Source organism: Populus euphratica, unplaced genomic scaffold (assembly GCF_000495115.2).
Source record: "Populus euphratica unplaced genomic scaffold, PopEup_1.0 scaffold317.1, whole genome shotgun sequence".
Lineage (NCBI taxonomy): Eukaryota > Viridiplantae > Streptophyta > Magnoliopsida > Malpighiales > Salicaceae > Populus > Populus euphratica.
The window spans coordinates 604792-624404 of NW_011499952.1; the positions used below are offsets into that span (position 1 = coordinate 604792).

A 19613-nucleotide genomic window follows, 5' to 3' on the forward strand; every position below is an offset into this window, starting at 1 on the left:
ACTTGTTAAATGAGTATATGAACAGAATCAAGTGATAACAATGCGAGAGTTTGTAAACTTCAATATTTCAAGAAAATTATGTGATAGACCTTATTATGAATATTGCAAATAACCATTAAAAAATATTCATTAAGATGCATCTTAAAAGTCAATGTTAACTATATCAAATATTGCAAATAACCGGGTTATTCTTTTCTTTTCTTTTCTTTCTTTTATTCTCTTCCTACACGTGCATAAGAGTTTGATCACGTATATTAAGCGGTAGGCTTTGGAGGGTATTCTCATCATTTTTAAAAAATATGACTGAAGAAGATAATCAGTCGCTTCATAATGAGAATAATCATATTATAACAGTTAGAAATCATATGAATCTCATAAGAACAAGTGTAAGCTCATGCATAGTTTTTCCTCTTGATGCATCTCATTTTAATTTTAAGCCATGTATTATTCAACTCTGTGTTTAAACATTATATTCATTCGATCATATATTGTGGAGACTTGTAGTTTCTCTCCAATTGTTTTTTTCAATGATGTCTCCTTTTGTTAAAACTTTTGGGACGACCCCTAAAACTTGAGTACCTTCCAAAAATGCAACTATTGACACATCCCCCATTAACCTAAGGCTGCCTTTCCCATACACTAAATGAATCTTTTTCTCAGCTAGTACCCGACCAAGATGATTTGCTAATTCTAAAAATTTATTTTCTTTCCTAGGATTGCATCCACCGAAAACATAAGTAGAAATGAAGGGAAGGAATATAAGATTTTATAGATGAGAAATTGAAATGCAATCATACCACCTATATGTAGGCCAGTTGGAGTCTCTCTCTCTCTCTCTCTTTTAAATTGAAAGAGCTTTACTTGATTTTAGAGTTAGTGTGAATTTACTTCCATATTCAATTTTCAAAGTCTCAATTTAGGTGAGTTAAAATCAACTTCTGTAACTCTATTATTTGTCGATAGATCTGTAAAAGTACTTAGAGGTATAGTTGAAAATGTGTTAATACAAGTCGATAAATTTATTTATCCTGTGGATTTTATTGTCTTAGACACACAACTCATTGAAGCATGTAATTCATTTCTTGTTTTTTTAGGACGTTAATTTCTTGTAACTTCTAATACAATGATTAATTATAAAAATAGACTAATAACGTTATTATTCGAAAACATGACATTAGAGATGAATATTTTTAATGAACACCATTCTGTTATTGGATCATAACTGGAACTGTAAAACTTGAATTTGGATCTACTCTATATGGATGAAAAGTTAAGACATAGAACTAAAACTTTCATGATTAAACCAACATTTAAAAGTACCATTTTCAAGTTTAAATTGTAGCAACAACGGAGAAGCTGAAATATGTCTTACAGCCCAGACACTATTCAGTGTTTAGCCCATATCTTGAGTTCTGAAAGTCAATTATAACTTTGAAATCTTTGAAACTTTCAAACATATAAGGATCAATATACCTTTGCTGAATGCTATTAAACAGATATCTTTTTATATTAAATTTTTAAAAGATTCGTACACTATAAAGTTATACCTAAGAGTGAGCAATACAATATTATATATGAAAAAGCAAAAAGATTCATATATTTTTATTCCTTTTCACCATCGATGTTAACATTAAAAGAAGACTTGGTTTTTATATCTATAGTTTTAATTTATTGTCATCCCATATATATATATATATATATATATAATTAAAACTTAAAAACAATGAAGTTATACAAAAATCTAAGCCCTTCGTTATTATTTTTAATGTTTTTATATCTATATATTATAGTTACAAGGTTTCGACACAAATGATGAGAGGGGAGAGTATTGAGATAAAATGATTCATCTAAGACCGGTAGAACATGTAGTTAACGGAAAACAAAAGGAGAGAACTAACGTTAGTTCATGTGAGGCTATCACTTTGATTGGAAATGGAAAGGGATTTCCATTATCCATGCTTGGTACGATGTTGTTTAGTTCGCTAATAATAATAATAATAATAATTATCAAGTCTACCGAGAAATGAGATATTGCATTATGAAGGAGATCGGTAAATTGCTCCATTCAGTCGGTACGAGGTGATTCCTTTTTCTATAATATAAAAATCAATTGATGAAATACGAGATCGGAATCCCACAGCTTTCCGAAACACGGACATTACGGGACATAGGTGAGGAAGAAACGACCAACCAAAATATCTTGAAGTGTTCTATCCACAGGGGGGAAAAAAACCCTGAGATAGTGGCTTTGGATAGGTTTTCATGGCTAAGACTGTTTGCTCAAGCTGTCTCTAAAGTGCCATGTCCACTATAACCATGTTCTCAGAAGTCCGAGAATTGTCCATCCTCGTTTTTGTACATACGATATTATATTGCTAGTTGTCTACGAACTTTGTCGCCAGTGGCACGATCATCTTCCAAAAATGCACTACGTCCACCATTAACACCATCCCTCGCGTCTCTTTCGCGTCCTAATTTGGTCTGTAGACAGTATATAACAATGGCAATTGGAAAATCAGAGGAACAAAATTACACTTCTCAAATTTTCCTTGAATCCCTTTTGTCAAGGAAAGAAAACCAACAGTTAGAAGCATGGTTCTTATTAGACACAGAATGCAACAGCATCTTAAGCTTGATCCCCTTCCAGAATTGGAGATTGATGAATGCGCTCTGTGTCCTTGCTTCCCGAAGCCCGTGTCTGGCACTACGATTCAAGGGGTGGGGGACTTCTTGGACTTGGAAAAACTCTGCGTTCTAGGCCGTGGTAATCATGGCAGTGTCTACAAGGTACGCCACGGACAAACATTAGCCATCTATGCACTGAAAATCATCCAGCAGGGTTCAAATGACGCTTATGTATCCCACGAGACAGAAATCTTAAATTGCATAGACTCTCCTTTCGTCGTCAAATGTCATGGGATTTTTGAGCCACGAGCTGGAGAAAAAGCTATACTCATGGAGTATATGGATGCAGGAGCACTTGATACAATTTTTAGAGCCAATGGTCCCTTCTCTGAGACTTCACTTGCCCACATTGCCTACCAAGTACTCAACGGCCTCAAATACCTCCATGAACACAATATTGTCCATCTAGATATAAAGCCTTCAAATCTTCTTGTCAGCAAGGACATGAAAGTGAAAATTGCTGATTTTGGAGTGAGCAAGATTGTCCATGGGATTGAAACTTGGGCTGATATGTGTGAGGGTACACATGCTTATATGAGCCCTGAAAGGTTGGACTCGCACACATTTGGATCAGGCTATGTGTATGCAGGAGATGTCTGGAGCTTGGGAGTTACTTTATTGGAGCTATATGTGGGGCATTTTCCATTTTTTCCAGCTGACAAGAGGCCCAGTAATTGGATGGAGCTTGTATTGGTGGTATGCTTCGGAGAATTCCCTAGCTTCCCGAATGAAGCATCAGAGGAATTCAGGAGCTTCATCAAGTGTTGCCTGGAAAAGGAACCAAGTAAGAGATGGACAGTCTCACAACTCCTGTCACATCCCTATGCTTGCTTGGGGAGAGAGATTGCAGAAATGACGATAGGATAAATCAAAGCTTTTTCAAGAACAAGGTAGGACGCATTCACTGGTAGCAGCAGCTAGGAGTTTTGAAGATTGTGTAGTGTAATTGACCAAAATAAGGACAAAATTAAGGGCCTTTTCAGCTTCTTCTCCTTTCTTTCGCCCTTAGCATTACAATATTTCATCAATTTTCATTTCTTTTTGTTAGTCTGGCTTCATTACAAAGACAGAAGTTGAAATAAAGTCGGGGGAATTTCTAACCCTCTTTATTGAACTTAATTTTTTCTTTTTTCTTTTTTGTGGCAAGAACAAGCGAAAAGCTTAAAAGAAAGCAAAGCAAAAGTACGGTGGCAAGGTGCACCGGAGGCCAAAGAAGCCGGGACCCAGTAGTGTAAGAAAGCTCTACGAATGGAAACAGGCAAAAACACAAGATTGACAGCAGCCGAAACTTGATTTCCAGAATTAATGTTTTTGCGCGGAGTAAAAGCACTTTATTTATTGATTTTTTTGTTTCTTTGGTTTTTCTTGCACGTGGAAAATGCCTTCGAAGACAAATTCGTCATCAAATATAATACGCGCGCGCGCCACGTAATACTCTTTATGCTTATACAACCCCCCAGCAAGTTGATCCATGGTTAAAAGATTTCTTTTATTTTTTTATTTAGATTTTTCTATCAATAGTTTTAAAAAAATAGTAATTTCTTTAAGACATAAAACCGATGTAAAAGGTGTAAAAAAATTAAAATAACAGAAATGGTGTTAGTGATCCTAGTCTCTTATCTTGTATCTAAAAATAAATTAAAAGACTATTTTGTTCACATAAAGGAATTTAAAGTGGTGTTTAATATAAAAAAATATTTCATTTGTTTATCAAAATTTAAAATCTATTTTTAACTCTATTTTTCAGTTTTTCAATGAAAAACAGAAAATGTTTATTTATTACATTTTCAAGATATTTTTCTATTTTTTTAGTTTAATGTATTTTACTAGATGCAAAGAAGGTGATAATGTACTTAATTAAAGAATGCTAGGAGATAAGCAATATATATATATATATATGAATAAATATATAAGATTATGTTTGTTAAAATAATATATTTAAAATTATAATTGTTAAATTTATTTTTATAATTAAATAATTTAAAATAATATTAATACAATCGTTGATTCAATCATAATTTTTATTAAAAAAATTTAAAAAAAAAATCAAATTACCTAGTTTAGAAATTTAGTTGATGAATTGAACATTAGTACTTTTTGCTAATCTAGAAAAAACTTTGTTAACTCAAGTCAAATGTGTGAAAAAAATCTAGTTTCACTACTATACTTTAATTTCAAATAAAAAAAAATGAGAGAGAGAGCATGTAGCTTTGGGGATTTAACTCATACCCTTTCCTAACTCATCTTATTAACAGCTAATTATAAATAAATTTGTAATATAAAATGACAATTAATATAGTTAGATTTATCATTATAATTAATTCATGATTTTAGTGACTTAAAAGATTAGGTTAAATTTAAATCAAGCTCTAATCCAGATTAGACTACCATGCTAAAAACAATTTTTTATGGCATTTTCTCATCTCTCATGGACAATAATTCAACCTTATTGTTTTGAATAAATTTTATTATTTTGAAACTTTTAATATATGGGTTAAAAAAACTGTTTTTTATTCCCTTTAAACACTTTGTTTCACACTAATTAATAAACAACTACTATGCAATTAGCTAATATTTTGTACTATCGTTTTTAAGAGTTAAATATCAGTTGCTTACATGCATATTATAATTTTGCACTGGCGTAAAATAATAGTTTAATCCGATTTTTCATTGAAGTAATTAAATTAAAAAAATTGTTTATTTAATAAAATAAATTAGTGTTTAATACATCATATATAAAAAGAAATCTATTGTGGGGCAATTTTTATTCTACTCCAAGTTTAGTGATTTGTTGAAGTGGGCTATTGAAAAGGTTTTTTTAATGAAAAGGAATAATTATAGGTGTTTTTTTATCGATTATTAATTAATAAAATGGTTTCATTATATATATATATATATATTATTGGAAATCGTCTGAATAAATCGAAAAAACGCGAATTTTCACATATGTCTACGTCTAGCGTGAATGGCATTTCTCTTCGGTTGGACTAAGCAGCTGTATTTGATTCGATCTCAACGAACACTAGCTAAGCTAATGAGACAGCCCACTAGCAACAACGGACCCGAGGGGACCATCAGGGGCTTGGCCCTAAGATTGAAAAAAGCTTGACCCACTCAACCTAACCATACACACATTCAATCTTATTCAATCTTTTCATTTTGATCCCTGTAATTTTAAACTTCATTCCGATTTTCCACCCTACAGGTAATATTTACCTCCATAAGAATGGATTTGTTTTCTCTGTTTACCTGACCTGACATGTAAATTCAGTGATTCACTCGTGAATACAAAGACTTATTATATTGTTTGGAGGAGAGTTTTCAAAAATATTTTTTTAACATAATATAAAATATACAATATAAATTTGAATTGTAAAATTACAAGTAAAATATTTTAACTAAATTATAAAATCCAGTCAATTAGTAAATAATAATATAACAAAATTAAAATAAAAGTGAAATAAATAATATAAATATCCAAATACCTTAAAATCCATAATTCAGATAAAAATTCATACATGTCCATAAAATTTTATTAACTAAAAATTTAAAAATTAACAAATCTAAAACAAACAATCAAATGATTTCCATGTCCAATTATATCACAGAGTTGAAAATTAAAGAGAGTTTCTAGTCATTAAACCTGAAATATCTTTTGTAATCAACCCAATCTAATTTTCATGGCCAATTTTACAACAGAGTTGCTATGCTATTTTCCTTTGCAAGCATCACAAAACCCCACCAAACTTTCATAAGCAAATATGTATTATTTACAGTGAGTTAAGTAATCTATTTTAAACATATCTATTATCTACAGTGAGTTAAGTAATCTATTTTAAACAGATTAGGTTTTTAAAAAGAAACAAATACATTATCTATCAATGAGTGTGCAAAACAAAGCAATTAATGATCACACAACAACCAAATAAATGTGCTTAGTTCTCACAACATGCATGTCTATACAAATAAGCAACAGTGGCGACATAAATTAGTGCCAACATCGTTTCAGACTCACATATAAGCAAGCAGCAGTGACAAAAAAAAAATTAATTAATTAATAAAAGAAAACTTCTTTAACCATATAAATCACAACCAAAATAATTAAGATTATCATGAAATCCTGCAACATATAACTGATGCGCAGGCATGATGTTGTTTTTCCTTTTCAAATAAGTCTATGTTTTCTTAGTAGCTTATATTTATTCCTTTAATTTCTGAAACATTAAAATAATTGAATAGAATCAGAATACAACTGTTGATGGGAGGTCATCCTATGCTATGAGACACATACATACCCTATGAGCATTTTGATTGGAATGCATCCTTTTAATGTTAGGAAAAGCAGAGAATCGTATAGCTGTGATGGTTCTGCAGTTAAATTCAAAAAGTCTAGTCTCAAAAATTCAGGATGCCCATTTTGATGATGAAACTAATTAGAGATAAATGCATTTGAAAAGGTAAAAGGCCTACCCATATCTCGGCAACAAAATAGTGTAATTATAGAAAGAAATTCATTACTAGATGACATTGTTTAGCTCCTAAACAGAAATAGAATATAATTAATTTCCCTAAACTTTCTCAGTACATCTTTGATCTACTTCATATCCTAGAAGTAAATCGTCAAAATATATGCACACAGCAAGATCCATATAAAATACATAGATGCTAAAATTGCTGAGGGTTAGTATAATATCTAAAAAGAAAAGAAAAAAACCCAGGAATCATTACCAATAGTAAATCCATAATTACTATAATATTGATAAAAATTCAATTGACTTGCTTTTTATTATTTTTTTTTAATGAAATATAGTTTGATGATCTTGATCTTCTTCCTGTAATTTTTTAGTGCAAGCTAAAAGGCTAAGCAAATTTCAAGTATTTTAATAGGTACTCTTATTAGTTCAGTTACTAATTTTTTTCTCATGCAAGAACACAAAACATAATAAAATGAACTACCATTAAATAAAACACATAACATGAATAAAACACAGAACAACAAGGAAACAATTCTCATGTAACAACATCATCCTTATAAATTCTTACCTTCTTCTCGCTAAGAATGTTCTGGTGAGTGGAGAGTCAAAACGTGTAAAATCAAAGGCGCTGCTAGTGAGTGGAGAGTGAAACCAATTTCTCATTTTTTAATTTGATTTCTTGATTTGCTTGGCCTCTGATGATTTAGAGGTTCGTGCAGTTGGATAAGAAAAAAAGAGAAAGGGTAAAGCAGAAAAGGGAAATGGAGACATTGATAGTGGAAAAGGTAAAGCAGAAAAGGCAATTCACATTGTTTTTTATTTTAGCAAAAATCATGAACTCGGACCGGTTTTTATATTTTTTACAAGTTGATCAATTTTATACGAGTTTGACTGGATTTGATCGATTTTATCAAGTTTCGAGTTTTAAACTCGATTTTGCACATTTTATGCCTCTTAAACTTGTTTTTAACAACCATGGTTCTAAGCTTTTTTTTTTTTTCAAAAACATAAATAAATCATAGGATAAGTTAATATGGGTTAACTCACAATCAACCCTTGAACTTGTTTTTAACAACCATGGTTCTGAGCTTCTTCTTTTTTTTTCAAAAACATAAATAAATTACAGGATAAGTTAATATGGATTAATATGGGTTAACTCACAATCAACCCTTGACTCATAACCAAAGACTTAGATTGCTCGGCCTCAAGTTGGCTTTTATAATTATACTAAAAATTATGATAAATTTTAGGATGATTAACATAAAGAAGACTTGGGTGTTAATCTCTACCAGTTCAAAGAAAAACATTCTTCAAGTTCCCAAGACTTCTTTCCTGGATTCTATGACTGAATTACAATCCAACCATAACAATATAAAAAATTAAGAAGAAAATTGAACTCATTATGAAACTTCAGAGCCTACCTAAACCTTCTGATTATTCGAGGGACCAATCATTACCGTCCCAAATAATCAGGGACTAATTTGGAACTTCCTTGCTCTTGTTGTAAATTTCCTTTGAAGAAATCGAGACAGAGACCGGTTGTTCGGAAGTCAGATTGCAGCTTCCTGTGATTGTCTCATTCTCTCTGGCCTTCAATTTCGCTTCTTAAACTTACAATAATCTCTCTAATCAGTCCCTCCCCTTCCCAATCCGTATCAAATCCCAACTCCTCCTTTCCTTTTGTTTTCCGTTTATTGCAAGTTATCCTTTCTTGTTCCATCAAACTTTTATTTTCGATTTTTTTATTTTATTTTATCTAATAGCGAGGGCATAAAAAACAGACTCCGAAATTATAGTAATTAAAAATAAATCATGGTCTGATTTCTTCGATTGAAAAAAATATATATTGTACTGGAATTTTCAAATGGCGAACACCGTCGATGATGACGCCGATGCGGTTTTGAGCGGTGTGGAAGGGGAAGATCCGGTGGAGATCGTAATAAAAAGTCCGAGTCAAGAAGATATTTCGGTTGAGAAATTCCGTGAGCTCCTCGATCGCGAGCGAGCGGCACGGGAGGCAGCCGAGACTTCGAAATCGGAACTGCAAGTGTCATTTAATCGATTAAAAGTTCTCGCGCACGAAGCAATAAAAAAGCGAGACGAGTGCTCGAGGCAGAGAGACGAAGCGCTGAGAGAGAAAGAAGAGGCGTTGAAAGCTAACGAGAAATTATCGAATGAACTGATTCAATTGAACGGATCAAAAGAGGAGATTGAGAAGAAATTCGATGATTTGCAATCGCAGATTGAGAATTCGAGGCATATGTTAGTTAGTGGAATTGATAAGATATCAAGGAAATGTAGTAATTTCAAGAATTTCGCAGCGGCAGGATTGCCTAGGTCGCAGAAATACAATGGATTGCAGGCGGTTGCGTTTGGAGTTATTAAGAGGACGAATGAGATTGTCGAGGAGCTTGTTAGGCAGATTGATGTCACTGCAAAATCTAGAAATGATGCTAGAGAACAAATGGAGCAGAGGAATTACGAGATTGCCATCGAGGTTTCTCAGCTTGAGGCTACAATTAGTGGATTGAGAGATGAAGTTGCCAAGAAAACGACGTTGGCTGAGGATTTAGAGAAGAGTGTGGTTGAGAAAGAGGGGAAAGTATCGGAGATTGAGAGAGAGATGTTGGAGAGGAAGCATTTGGTGGAGAAGGAAGCATCGGGATTGAGGGACTTGGTTGGTGAGTATGATGATAAGTTGAGAAATTTGGAGTCGAAGATGGAATCACATAGACTTTTGTTGTTTGATCAGTTGAATTTGGTGGCGAAAATTCATAACCGGCTTTATGATGTCATTAAGATAGTTGATAGCAATCATTTGGATTCCGAGGTGTCAGAGTCATTGTTTCTCCCCCAACAAACGGAAGTGGAGGAGAATATACGTGCTTCTTTAGCCGGGATGGAATCAATTTATGAGGTGAGTAGAATTGTTGCTGAAAAAACAAGGGATTTGGTAGAGGAGAAGAATCACGAAGAGAAGAATTTGAATGAAACAGTGGGTATATTAGTGAAGGAGAAAGAACATATTGGTTCTTTACTTAGGAGTGCCTTGTCGAAGAGGGATGAATTACACCCATCCTCCAAAACAAGTGAATTGTTTCAAGTTGCTGAAAATGGTTTCAGAGAGGCTGGGATAGATTTCAAATTCAGTAAGGTAGTTGGGGATGGTAAGGTACCTTATGATAAAGGCGGCTTGCTGGACACAGAGAGTGATGAAATATACACTCTGGTAAATATCTTTTAGAGTTGATTTGTTCAATCATATTTTTTTATGTTTGTATGTTTGAAATCCGAATTTTTCGTTGCACTTGTATGTTGTACACAGGCTGGTGCTTTGGAGAATATCGTCAAGGCATCTCAGCTTGAGATCATTGAGCTGCAGCGTTCTGTGGAGGAACTAAGGTATGTCAAACTATTCCTCTAATAAGGCTGCATGTAGATAGTGAACATATTTTATTTGTGTACTGACTAGGTATTCTTCTGTTATGTTTTGTGCTTTCCTGTATCAAGGGCAGAGTCAAGTTTACTTAAAGAGGATGTAGAGGTTCAAGCGAAGGAACTGAGCAATAGAATGCGCAGGGTAGAAGAGCTTGAAGAGAAGGAGAGAGTGGCAAATGAAAGCGTGAGTTTTTAATTTTGTGTTGAGCCAGTTCAATATTAGGCTGTTAACTGCACAGTTTATGGACATCTTCAGAACGACAAATAATTTTTAAGCGTTTTGGTGTTTTGATTACCAAGTTGGCCTCTCCGGCATTGTAGGTTGAAGGACTTATGATGGACATTGCTGCTGCAGAAGAAGAAATTACAAGGTGGAAAGTAGCAGCTGAGCAAGAGGCTGCTGCAGGCAGAGCTGTCGAACAAGAGTTTGTGGCTCAGGTATACTGGATAAATTGGTCAGAAAAATTATGCTAGACATTTTACCTGATATTTGATGTCTGATTCTATGAACTCGTGAACCCCACTTTCTTTATATCGTAACGTACTTGAATATCCTAATGATAACAGAAGATGGTTGCGCAAGTAACTTTGGAGATGATGGCTTTTTGATTGGTGAGAGCGATTTAATTTGAGCAAAATAAACAGTGAGAGTTAAGCTCGAAGCTTGTTATTGTTAAAGCCAAAAGAATGATTTGTTACAAAATCAGAACCAAGCAGGTTTTGTTAGACATAGCAGTTCTCTAGGAAAGTCGATGAGGAATGATTGCCTTGTTATAATGTTGGCTAGAGAACGTTTTATTTGTTGAATAGAAAATGCTCTAGAATAATGATGTCTTGGGAATTTTGGAACACTTGCTCAGCCTTGTTATAGTTGAATGCCATCATTGATTCCATATCCACATTTTTTCCGGCTACTCATAGACTGAAACATGTGAAGCATAATTGGTTATTTGAATGTTGAAATTATGGAATCGGGTTATTATGTTTACAGTCAATATGGTTTGCGGCAGGTTGATGAGGTGTTTAAAGCAAAGTCAAATTCCAACGTATCTTTATACTCAATATACTTTCCAAAGAAGTCCTGGTTGAATCTTGTGCTTAATCAATATGTACTTGCAGTTGTCGGCAGTTAAGCAAGAACTTGAAGAGGCAAGGCAAACCATGTTAGAATCAGAGAAGAAGTTAAAATTCAAAGAAGAAACAGCAACTGCTGCCATGGCAGCAAGAGAGGCTGCTGAGAAGTCATTGAGTCTGGCAGACATGAGGGCATCTAGGCTGAGGGATAGGATAGAGGAGCTCAGCCACCAGCTGGAAGAGTTGGAAACTCGAGAAGATTCGATGGGACGAAATCGGCCTAGATATGTATGTTGGCCTTGGCAATGGCTTGGGCTGGACTTTGTAGGCCATCACAGACCTGAGACACATCAACAGGGTTCGAATGAAATGGAGCTTTCTGAACCCTTCTTATGATCGTCTCCTTTATTTTTCGTTTTTTGTTTTGGTATCATGAACTTTCATGATCTTAGAAATGGTAGCTAATCCACCTTCATTCTTCAAGCTAGCTTTTTTTCTTCTTTGTTTTGTTTCTTCATACAATGATGAAGATTTGCACTAGTGCCTCTTTGTTGTATACGACTCTGATGACCTTCTTCTCACTGTTCAAGATGACGATGATGTGCTTCACAGTGAAGATGGAGCAGTTTCTTGTCGTATCTCTTCAATTCAAACTCTCTTTTCTTCTCATTATTATGATGCACTTTCAAGGTATTATGCCGCCTTCTCCACGATCCTTTTATATGAAGGGAAGATCTCAAGTTGCCCGTGTGCATCTTGTATGCTACTTCAGCTTGTTGAGACTGATTTTTTTTTTCCCCCTCTTTAGCTGAAGAAGATAGGTTCCGCAACTCATAACAAAACAGCGCATCCTCTACCACGTAAATTATACGCAGATATCTTTAACATACAGACAAACCGATACACAGGAGTATACAGACACGTAAGAACACAGAACAGAGGTATTCAGCACATTTTACCATCTTTTTGATATCTATTGATATCTATTGCATTGGCTGATTTCCAATCCAAACAGTTTAAGAGATTTGCTAGTGCAAGCTCCACCAGTGTCACTCCCATAAGTATCCCGGACAACCTCTTCGCCCTGATCCAAATGGCAAAAACTCAAAATGTTGCCCCTTCTAGTCAATGGAGCTGTCAACAAATCTTTCAGGGAAGAACTCCTGAGAATCGTTCCAGTACTTGGGATCGCTTCCAATTGCCTAAACATTAATTTGTATCAGTATTTTGGGCTAAATGTGATAACCATTGATTTTACAGTGAGACGTGGTTTCTCTTGGGAGAAGTAGTGGAGCAGAAGGGTTGCCATCTCAGAGTTTCTTTTATTACCATCTCGAGGTATTGAAGCTCATCTATACTCTCCTCGGCCAGTCTTCCTTTCTTCCCAACAGAGCTCCTTATTTCATCTTGTGCTTTCTTCATTGTTCTTGGATTCCTAGCAAGTTCCTCCCATGCCCAGATGACAGTTATGGCATCAGCGTGGACTCCGCCTAGGAATATGTTATGAAACTCGGTAAGTTGGATAAGATATCCTCATTTCTTTTTGTCATAAACATGACATGCAAGAGAGATATCAGGATCTTAGTTTCATTGACTCCTAAAAAATCGTAAGTAAATAAGCACAGAGTGTGTTTCTGCTTTGTTGCAACAACTAGAGGAACAATGGCAACAAAAACCAGGCTTTTTTCCACACGATATACAAGAGCAGCACCCTGCTTCAAATTGGTGCTACTCAGCCCACAAGAGAGGTCAAGTAATCTTGAAAATCTCAATTCTATAAGCAACAAAAGTGTCATGGGCTCATGGATGGAGAACTCGTTCAATTCTTGCACGATGATCTGTAACCTTGTCAAGAAAACCTGCATAGGGGAAGTACAAGCATCCCAGTACGGCCTCAACTTCATGAATCACTTGTCGAAATCTTTCATTATCAAAATCACTTCCTTGAAACTCTTCCCGAAAGCAATCCTAAGGACTGCACTTGCAAGCGGAGAATATAGCATCACTGTGAGATTAACTGGAGTTGAAGGTGATGATGACTGAGGTATGTATGGAATTCATAATCTGGGCAACCTCTCCCGTAATGAACCTAAATGACTGCACTCTCTTCAAGATAAAAGGCTCAAGAACATATAATTTTCGCATCTCTCACCAATAATCAGCATACGGCGCAAAAGCAACGTATACATGGTTGTACGTCAGTCTTCCTGAGCCCGATTTAGCGAGGTCTACTGCAACAGTCAAAATCATAAGTTTTCCAGACCGCTCTTGCAGCTTCAGCAGAGGAAAATACAAGAGTTGGTGTAAGACCGTGTTGAAGGAGAATTACCGGGCCATATCTTTTGGGAAGTTGCCGCAATGCACCTAGTTGGTGCAAGTTGCCTATAATTGGCAGGTTAGGAGGGCTTGGTGGAAGGTTCTTGCTTTGTTCTTTCTTCTTTTCTAACAGAAGCAGAAAGGAGAGAAGAAGAAATGCCAGAGGTAGATTATATAAAATCATATGAGCACCCAGATTCGGTTTAGATAGAGTTTCTGTAGACATTCATTCCAATGTCAAGTAATAGGTAGACCGACAAGTCAGATAACAGTGACAAGTGTAAACAAATTTAAATTAAAAAAATTAAAAAATGAAATTAAAAAAAAAATGTTTCAAATTATAAAGCATGGACTTCTTATGGTTACTTCAACCCGATAGTGCCTTGTGTTTTATGAAATAATAAATATCTTTATTTATTATATCATAATAACTATAATGCTAATTATTAATATTATTGTTCAATTATGATTCTAAAAAATATTATTAGAATTTTAAGAAAAAGATATTATTCATTTTGTAAAGAATATCTTATCTTTTCATAATTTAACTATTTTTTTTTTTGGTGATTATGGTAGTTATGTGCAATTAAATATAATATTAATTAAAAATATATTATTAAATAATAAGCTAAAGGGTGTGAGTGATTCATTGTTTATTTACACCCAATATATTATATATTATAATAGTAATTTATAGTGTATTTTTTTATTTTTTTATTTTCAAAATTACTTTTCTTTTTTTTCCAACTTTTCCTCTCTTTTTTTGTTTTTTTTTTTTTTAAAATTTTCTTTGTCAATTTTACTTTTTTAATATTGAGTTAGTTAAAAATTTTGCTTTGAAATTTTTTATTTTAAAATACTATAGATTACTACGGTATTTTCCCACATGATTTTTTTATTTTATTTTTTTATTTTTTAAAATTATTTTATTTTGTTTTATTTTTTTAATATTGAGCTGATTAAGAATTTAATTTTATAATTTTTTTAAAACAATGTTGAATGTTATAGTGTTTCTCTACATGGTTTTCTATTTTTATTTTGTAATGATTTTATCTGAAATTATCTTTTTTGTTTTATTTTTTAATATTGAGCTGGTTAAAAATTACAGTTATAATATGTGAGAAAAACATTGTAACTTTCCTCACAAATTACTATGAATTACCATAGTAGTTTTTTCCACATGGTTTTTTTTTCAGTTTTTTTTGTTTTCTTTTTTTTGTAATATTTTTTTTACATTTTTTTTGTTTTCTTTTTTTGTAATATTTTTTTTAAATTATCTTTGTTGATTTTTTTAAAAAAAAATATTAAGATGGTTAGAATTTAACTTTGTAATAAAACTTAATCATATAGAGAAAACATTATAACTTTCTTTACAAAACACTATGGATTGTTAGAATGTCTCTCACAACATGGTTTTTTTTTTCTTTTAAAATTATCTTTATCAATTTTATTTTTTTAATATTGAGTTGATTATGAAATTATAATTATAAGTCATTATAAATTAGGCTAAATCATGTGAGGAAATACTATAGCTTTCATCACAAAACACTCTGAATTGCTACAGTGTTTCCAACATAAGTTTTTTCTTTTTTTTTTGTATTTTTTTGTTATTTTTCTCTAAAATTATATCTGTCAATTTTTTTTTAATATTGAACTTATTGAGAATTTAACCTTGTAATTTTTTTTTAAAACATTGTGAATTGTTACAGTGTTTTCCATATGATTTTTTCCAAAATTATCTTTGTCGATTTTTGTTTAATATTAAGTTAGTTAAGAATTATAATTATAATAAAATTAAATCATATAGAAAAATTATTGTAGCTTTTCTCACAAAACACTGTAAATTGCTACAGTATTTATCTAAATGTTTTTTATGATTTTTTCTAAAATTATCTTTGTTAATTTTATTGGAGAAAGCATCATAGTTTTCCTTATAAAACATTGTCAATTGCTACAATGTTTTTTCTTATGGGTTTTTTATTTTCAAAATTATCTTTTTTAGTTTTTTTAATATTAAATTGATAAAGAATTTAGCTTTGTAATTTTTTTTGCTTTTTATTAACAAAAAAGCTAAATTATATAACAAAAGCATTATATTTTTTCTCATAAAACAATATAGATTATTTTACAAATCATTTTATTTATCCTTGAAGCTTTTATTACCAACATAACTTTTTTTACTATCATAAAATATTTATTCTATTATATTTTTAATTTTTATTATTTATTTAAAATTAATTTATAATTATAAAACAATCAAATATATTTATTTTATAAACCTCCACCAACGCTTTAAATTATAAAAAACCGTTAGTAAAACTCTGTTACCGAACACTACCTAAAAATTCCACTTTCTTCTTCTCGTAAGAGAAATAACTCTTAAATTAATCTTGAAACTATTAATTGTAAAACCCACTAGTTATCTTTGACCATATCTATCCGTATACAGCAAACAGAGCATAATCTGGGATTCATGCCGCTGAGAGTGGTGTTAATTTTGAGTGATTATGGAGATTAGGTGATGTCGCAGAGGGTGACGCTAGCGCTTGAGATGGATTTGAGACTTGAGGAGAAGGGAGGTGAGGATAGATGCATGGATGGTCTTAGAAGACTTCGATGTGAAAATGGTGAGTGAAGAGACGGGATGATAAAAGAGAGATTTGGGCTTTTTTAGGAAGGGTAAAGAAAGGCAAGAGCGAAGTTATGGTGTAATAATGGTGTCTTGTGAAATCTTCACTGTCAAATGATCCTGTTCTCTCTTTTGACACAATAAAGCATATGAATTCTACAGATTCAATGGGATGATATGAGATGCTATGCCCCTGGCTCAAATGGCATCCATATCTCCACCCCTAGAGAGGTCTTTCCTGTTCGACCCTGTTCTTTATTTTGAACACACATGCAGAAAAAAAAAAAAAAAAGCAGGGACCATACATTCTTTAGTGCATACAACTATTTGAATGCTTATGAGTTTATGAAATCTTCTGATAGTCACTGAAGGTAGTTGACAGGTACGAGGATTACAGGTGTCTTCTTAGATGGAGCAAGGCTTACACCATCTTTCTCTTCCATGTTGATATCTTCCTTCTGCATCCCATGGGGCAAGATCCAATCAAAACAATGCAAGAGATTTAAAAGTATAATCTCTACTGTTATAGATCCCATATGAATTCCAGGACAAATTCTTCGACCAGATCCAAATGGCAAATGCTCAAAACTTTGTCCATTGAAGTCGCAGGAGCTGTCCAGAAATCGTTCAGGAAAAAACTCTTCAGGATCCCTCCAGTACTTGGGGTCACGTCCAATTGCCCAGACATTAACATGGACCAGCGTCTTCGGATAGGTATTTAGCCACTGACTATACAGTGAGACATTGTTTCTCTTGGGAGAAGTAGAGGAGCAGGAGGGTGCAGTGTCAGAGTTTCTTTTATCACCATCCTGAGATACTCAAATTGATCGACATCCCCTTCAGTAACTCTTCCTTTCTTACCAACACATTTCCTCACTTCATCCTGCACTTTCTTCATTACTCTTGGATTCCTGACAAGTTCTGCCATTGCCCAATTCACCGTAAGTGAACTAGTGTCTCCGCCCAAAAATAAATTCTGACAGACAAACATCAGAATCCAAGTAGACAGTTAATATGTTGGAACTATAGAGAAAAGTAGGCGATTATTAATTTCATAATAACAGGAAGCAAATATTTGTTTATAGCTTTAGTTTATAACAACAATTTCATCGCATGATGCTGCTGGACAGCAATCTGCTTCATTAGCATGTTGCTCATGCTATCCCCATACTCTCACAGAGAGATGAATCCCAAGAATCATGCAAATATATTAAGCACAACAACTTATTTTTAGATTATATTAAAAGGAATTTTTATTTTTTTTGTAAAGGGGACGCCTTTCATGCCACGCAACATCAACACAAGGGCACAAAGCACATACAACAATTTTTTATGATTAAAATTCAGGTATGTTAGATTGCATTCTTATGATATCAATTTCATCATTGTAATAACACATGAAACTATCTGATTTTGAGGCTTATCAGCTAGACCATTTCACTAGATGAATAGATTCCTGTTTCAGACAAGCAAAGCCCAGTAGTGCCTTGTGCTGCCTATAAGCCTGGTAGCAAATTCTGAAATATGCTAGCAGCAATGAAATGACAGGCACTGCATATACAATAAAAAGAGGATTTCATTTAATATATGATGATCTGCATACCAGGAGGATTGCCTTAATATTATCCCTCGTAAACTGAGATGCACCCAGCTCAGTTTGTTCCTTCTTCATTCTCAGCAGAACATCTATCATTTCATCCTCATCCTTTATCCTTCGAGGTTTAAGATGATTATCAATTACATGCTGGAAGAAAGTATCTAACTCGTGGAAAACTCTTTCCATCCTTGCACGGTGACCAGTAAGCCAGTCTACAATCCACCTAGATATGGGATGTATTCATCTGCTGAGATGCTTCCCACCACAGCCTCGGTGTCATGAACCACTTCATGGAATCTATCTCGATCAAAGCTAGTCCCTCGATAATCGAACCCATAAGCCACCCTGAATGTTATATTCGCAATCAGAGCATATGCCTTCTGAGTAAGATCAACTGGTGCTGCTAGAGCTGATGACTCGGAGAGAGAATTGACCAGAAAGCCAACTTCCTCTTCCCTGATGAATTGGAAAGACTGCACCCTTTTCAAGCTGAAGAGCTCCAAAGTAACAATTTTTCTCATATTTCTCCAGTGATCACTGTATGGTGAAAATGCAATGTCTAGATAATTGTACGTGAGTCTGCCAGCGCCAGATAACAAAGGTCTACTGCAAAAGGCAAGATTATGAACTTTTTTAACACCTCCCTTGCTGCCTCAGCGGAGGAGATTACAACAGTTGGTATTTGACCAAGTCGAAGGAGCATGACAGGGCCGTATTTCTTGGAGAGATGCCACATAGATTGGTGAGGCAGTGAACTAAGCTGGTGCAAATTGCCTAAAATTGGAAGCTTAGGAGGGCCTGGGGGAAGAAGCTGCTCCCTTTGTCTCGCATCTTTCATCCTTTTCATAAACAAAAGCAGTAGAGGCAGAAGTAGGATAAAAGGGAGCCACAAAGGAACAGCATAGAGAGCCATGAGAGTTTTTTATCTAGAAAAACTGGCTGTAATGCCTCGAGTATGAATGTCCTTCACCTCTATTTTAAACGCAGCCATGAGTCAGAAAAAATTGGGAATTGTCGCTGGTATAATACACTAACTTTTTGACTTTTCTTGTACATGAGATGGGCCTCAATCAAGAGTTTCTAACAATAGAGTTTGGGAGGTCAAATCTGACTTTTCCTTATCTGGAATGCGGCATTAACACAAGAAAGAAAGAAAAAACAACTTAAACACTCAATCCTATATCATAGGATGTTCTTTAACATTATAATTATCAAAATAACTGAAACCATGTTTGTTTCTTGTAAAATAATTTTTAAGAAATCACTTTTTAAATTTTTCTATGTTTGTTTGTCATTAAAAAAGTTGGTCAACAAAAAACATTTTCCGGTCAATAAAAAACACTTTCTGGTTAACAGAAAACACTTTCTAGTCAACGAAAATATTTTTTAGTCAAAAAAA

At 33.6% G+C, this 19613-nt stretch overlaps 2 protein-coding genes and 2 pseudogenes across 2 annotated transcripts; 2 read left to right on the top strand and 2 right to left on the bottom strand.

The window, feature by feature from the left end:
- Window positions 1-2173: 2173 nt before the first annotated feature.
- Window positions 2174-3776, top strand: LOC105138077 (mitogen-activated protein kinase kinase 7-like). The gene has a single exon (XM_011044069.1). The coding sequence runs from the start codon at window positions 2593-2595 to the stop codon at window positions 3550-3552; it is 960 nt and encodes a 319-aa protein (XP_011042371.1). The 5' UTR covers window positions 2174-2592; the 3' UTR covers window positions 3553-3776.
- A 4915-nt stretch (window positions 3777-8691) lies between these two features.
- LOC105138078 (paramyosin-like) lies at window positions 8692-12310 on the top strand. The gene is made up of 5 exons (XM_011044070.1): window positions 8692-10389; window positions 10486-10562; window positions 10671-10782; window positions 10920-11036; window positions 11718-12310. The coding sequence occupies exons 1-5, from the start codon at window positions 9025-9027 to the stop codon at window positions 12066-12068; spliced, it is 2022 nt and encodes a 673-aa protein (XP_011042372.1). The 5' UTR covers window positions 8692-9024; the 3' UTR covers window positions 12069-12310.
- Window positions 12311-13095: 785 nt separating this feature from the next.
- On the bottom strand, window positions 13096-14214 carry LOC105138101 (cytochrome P450 71A1-like; annotated as a pseudogene).
- A 2504-nt stretch (window positions 14215-16718) lies between these two features.
- Window positions 16719-19268, bottom strand: LOC105138079 (cytochrome P450 71B36-like; annotated as a pseudogene).
- Between the last annotated feature and the right edge of the window lie 345 nt (window positions 19269-19613).

Coding starts and splice junctions, on each gene's coding strand:
- LOC105138077 (XM_011044069.1), top strand. CDS start 2,593: ATGGTTCTTATTAGACACAGAATGCAACAGCATCTTAAGCTTGATCCC.
- LOC105138078 (XM_011044070.1), top strand. CDS start 9,025: ATGGCGAACACCGTCGATGATGACGCCGATGCGGTTTTGAGCGGTGTG. Junction 10,563..10,670: donor CGTTCTGTGGAGGAACTAAG/GTATGTCAAACT, acceptor TCCTGTATCAAG/GGCAGAGTCAAGTTTACTTA. Junction 10,783..10,919: donor AGAGAGTGGCAAATGAAAGC/GTGAGTTTTTAA, acceptor CCGGCATTGTAG/GTTGAAGGACTTATGATGGA.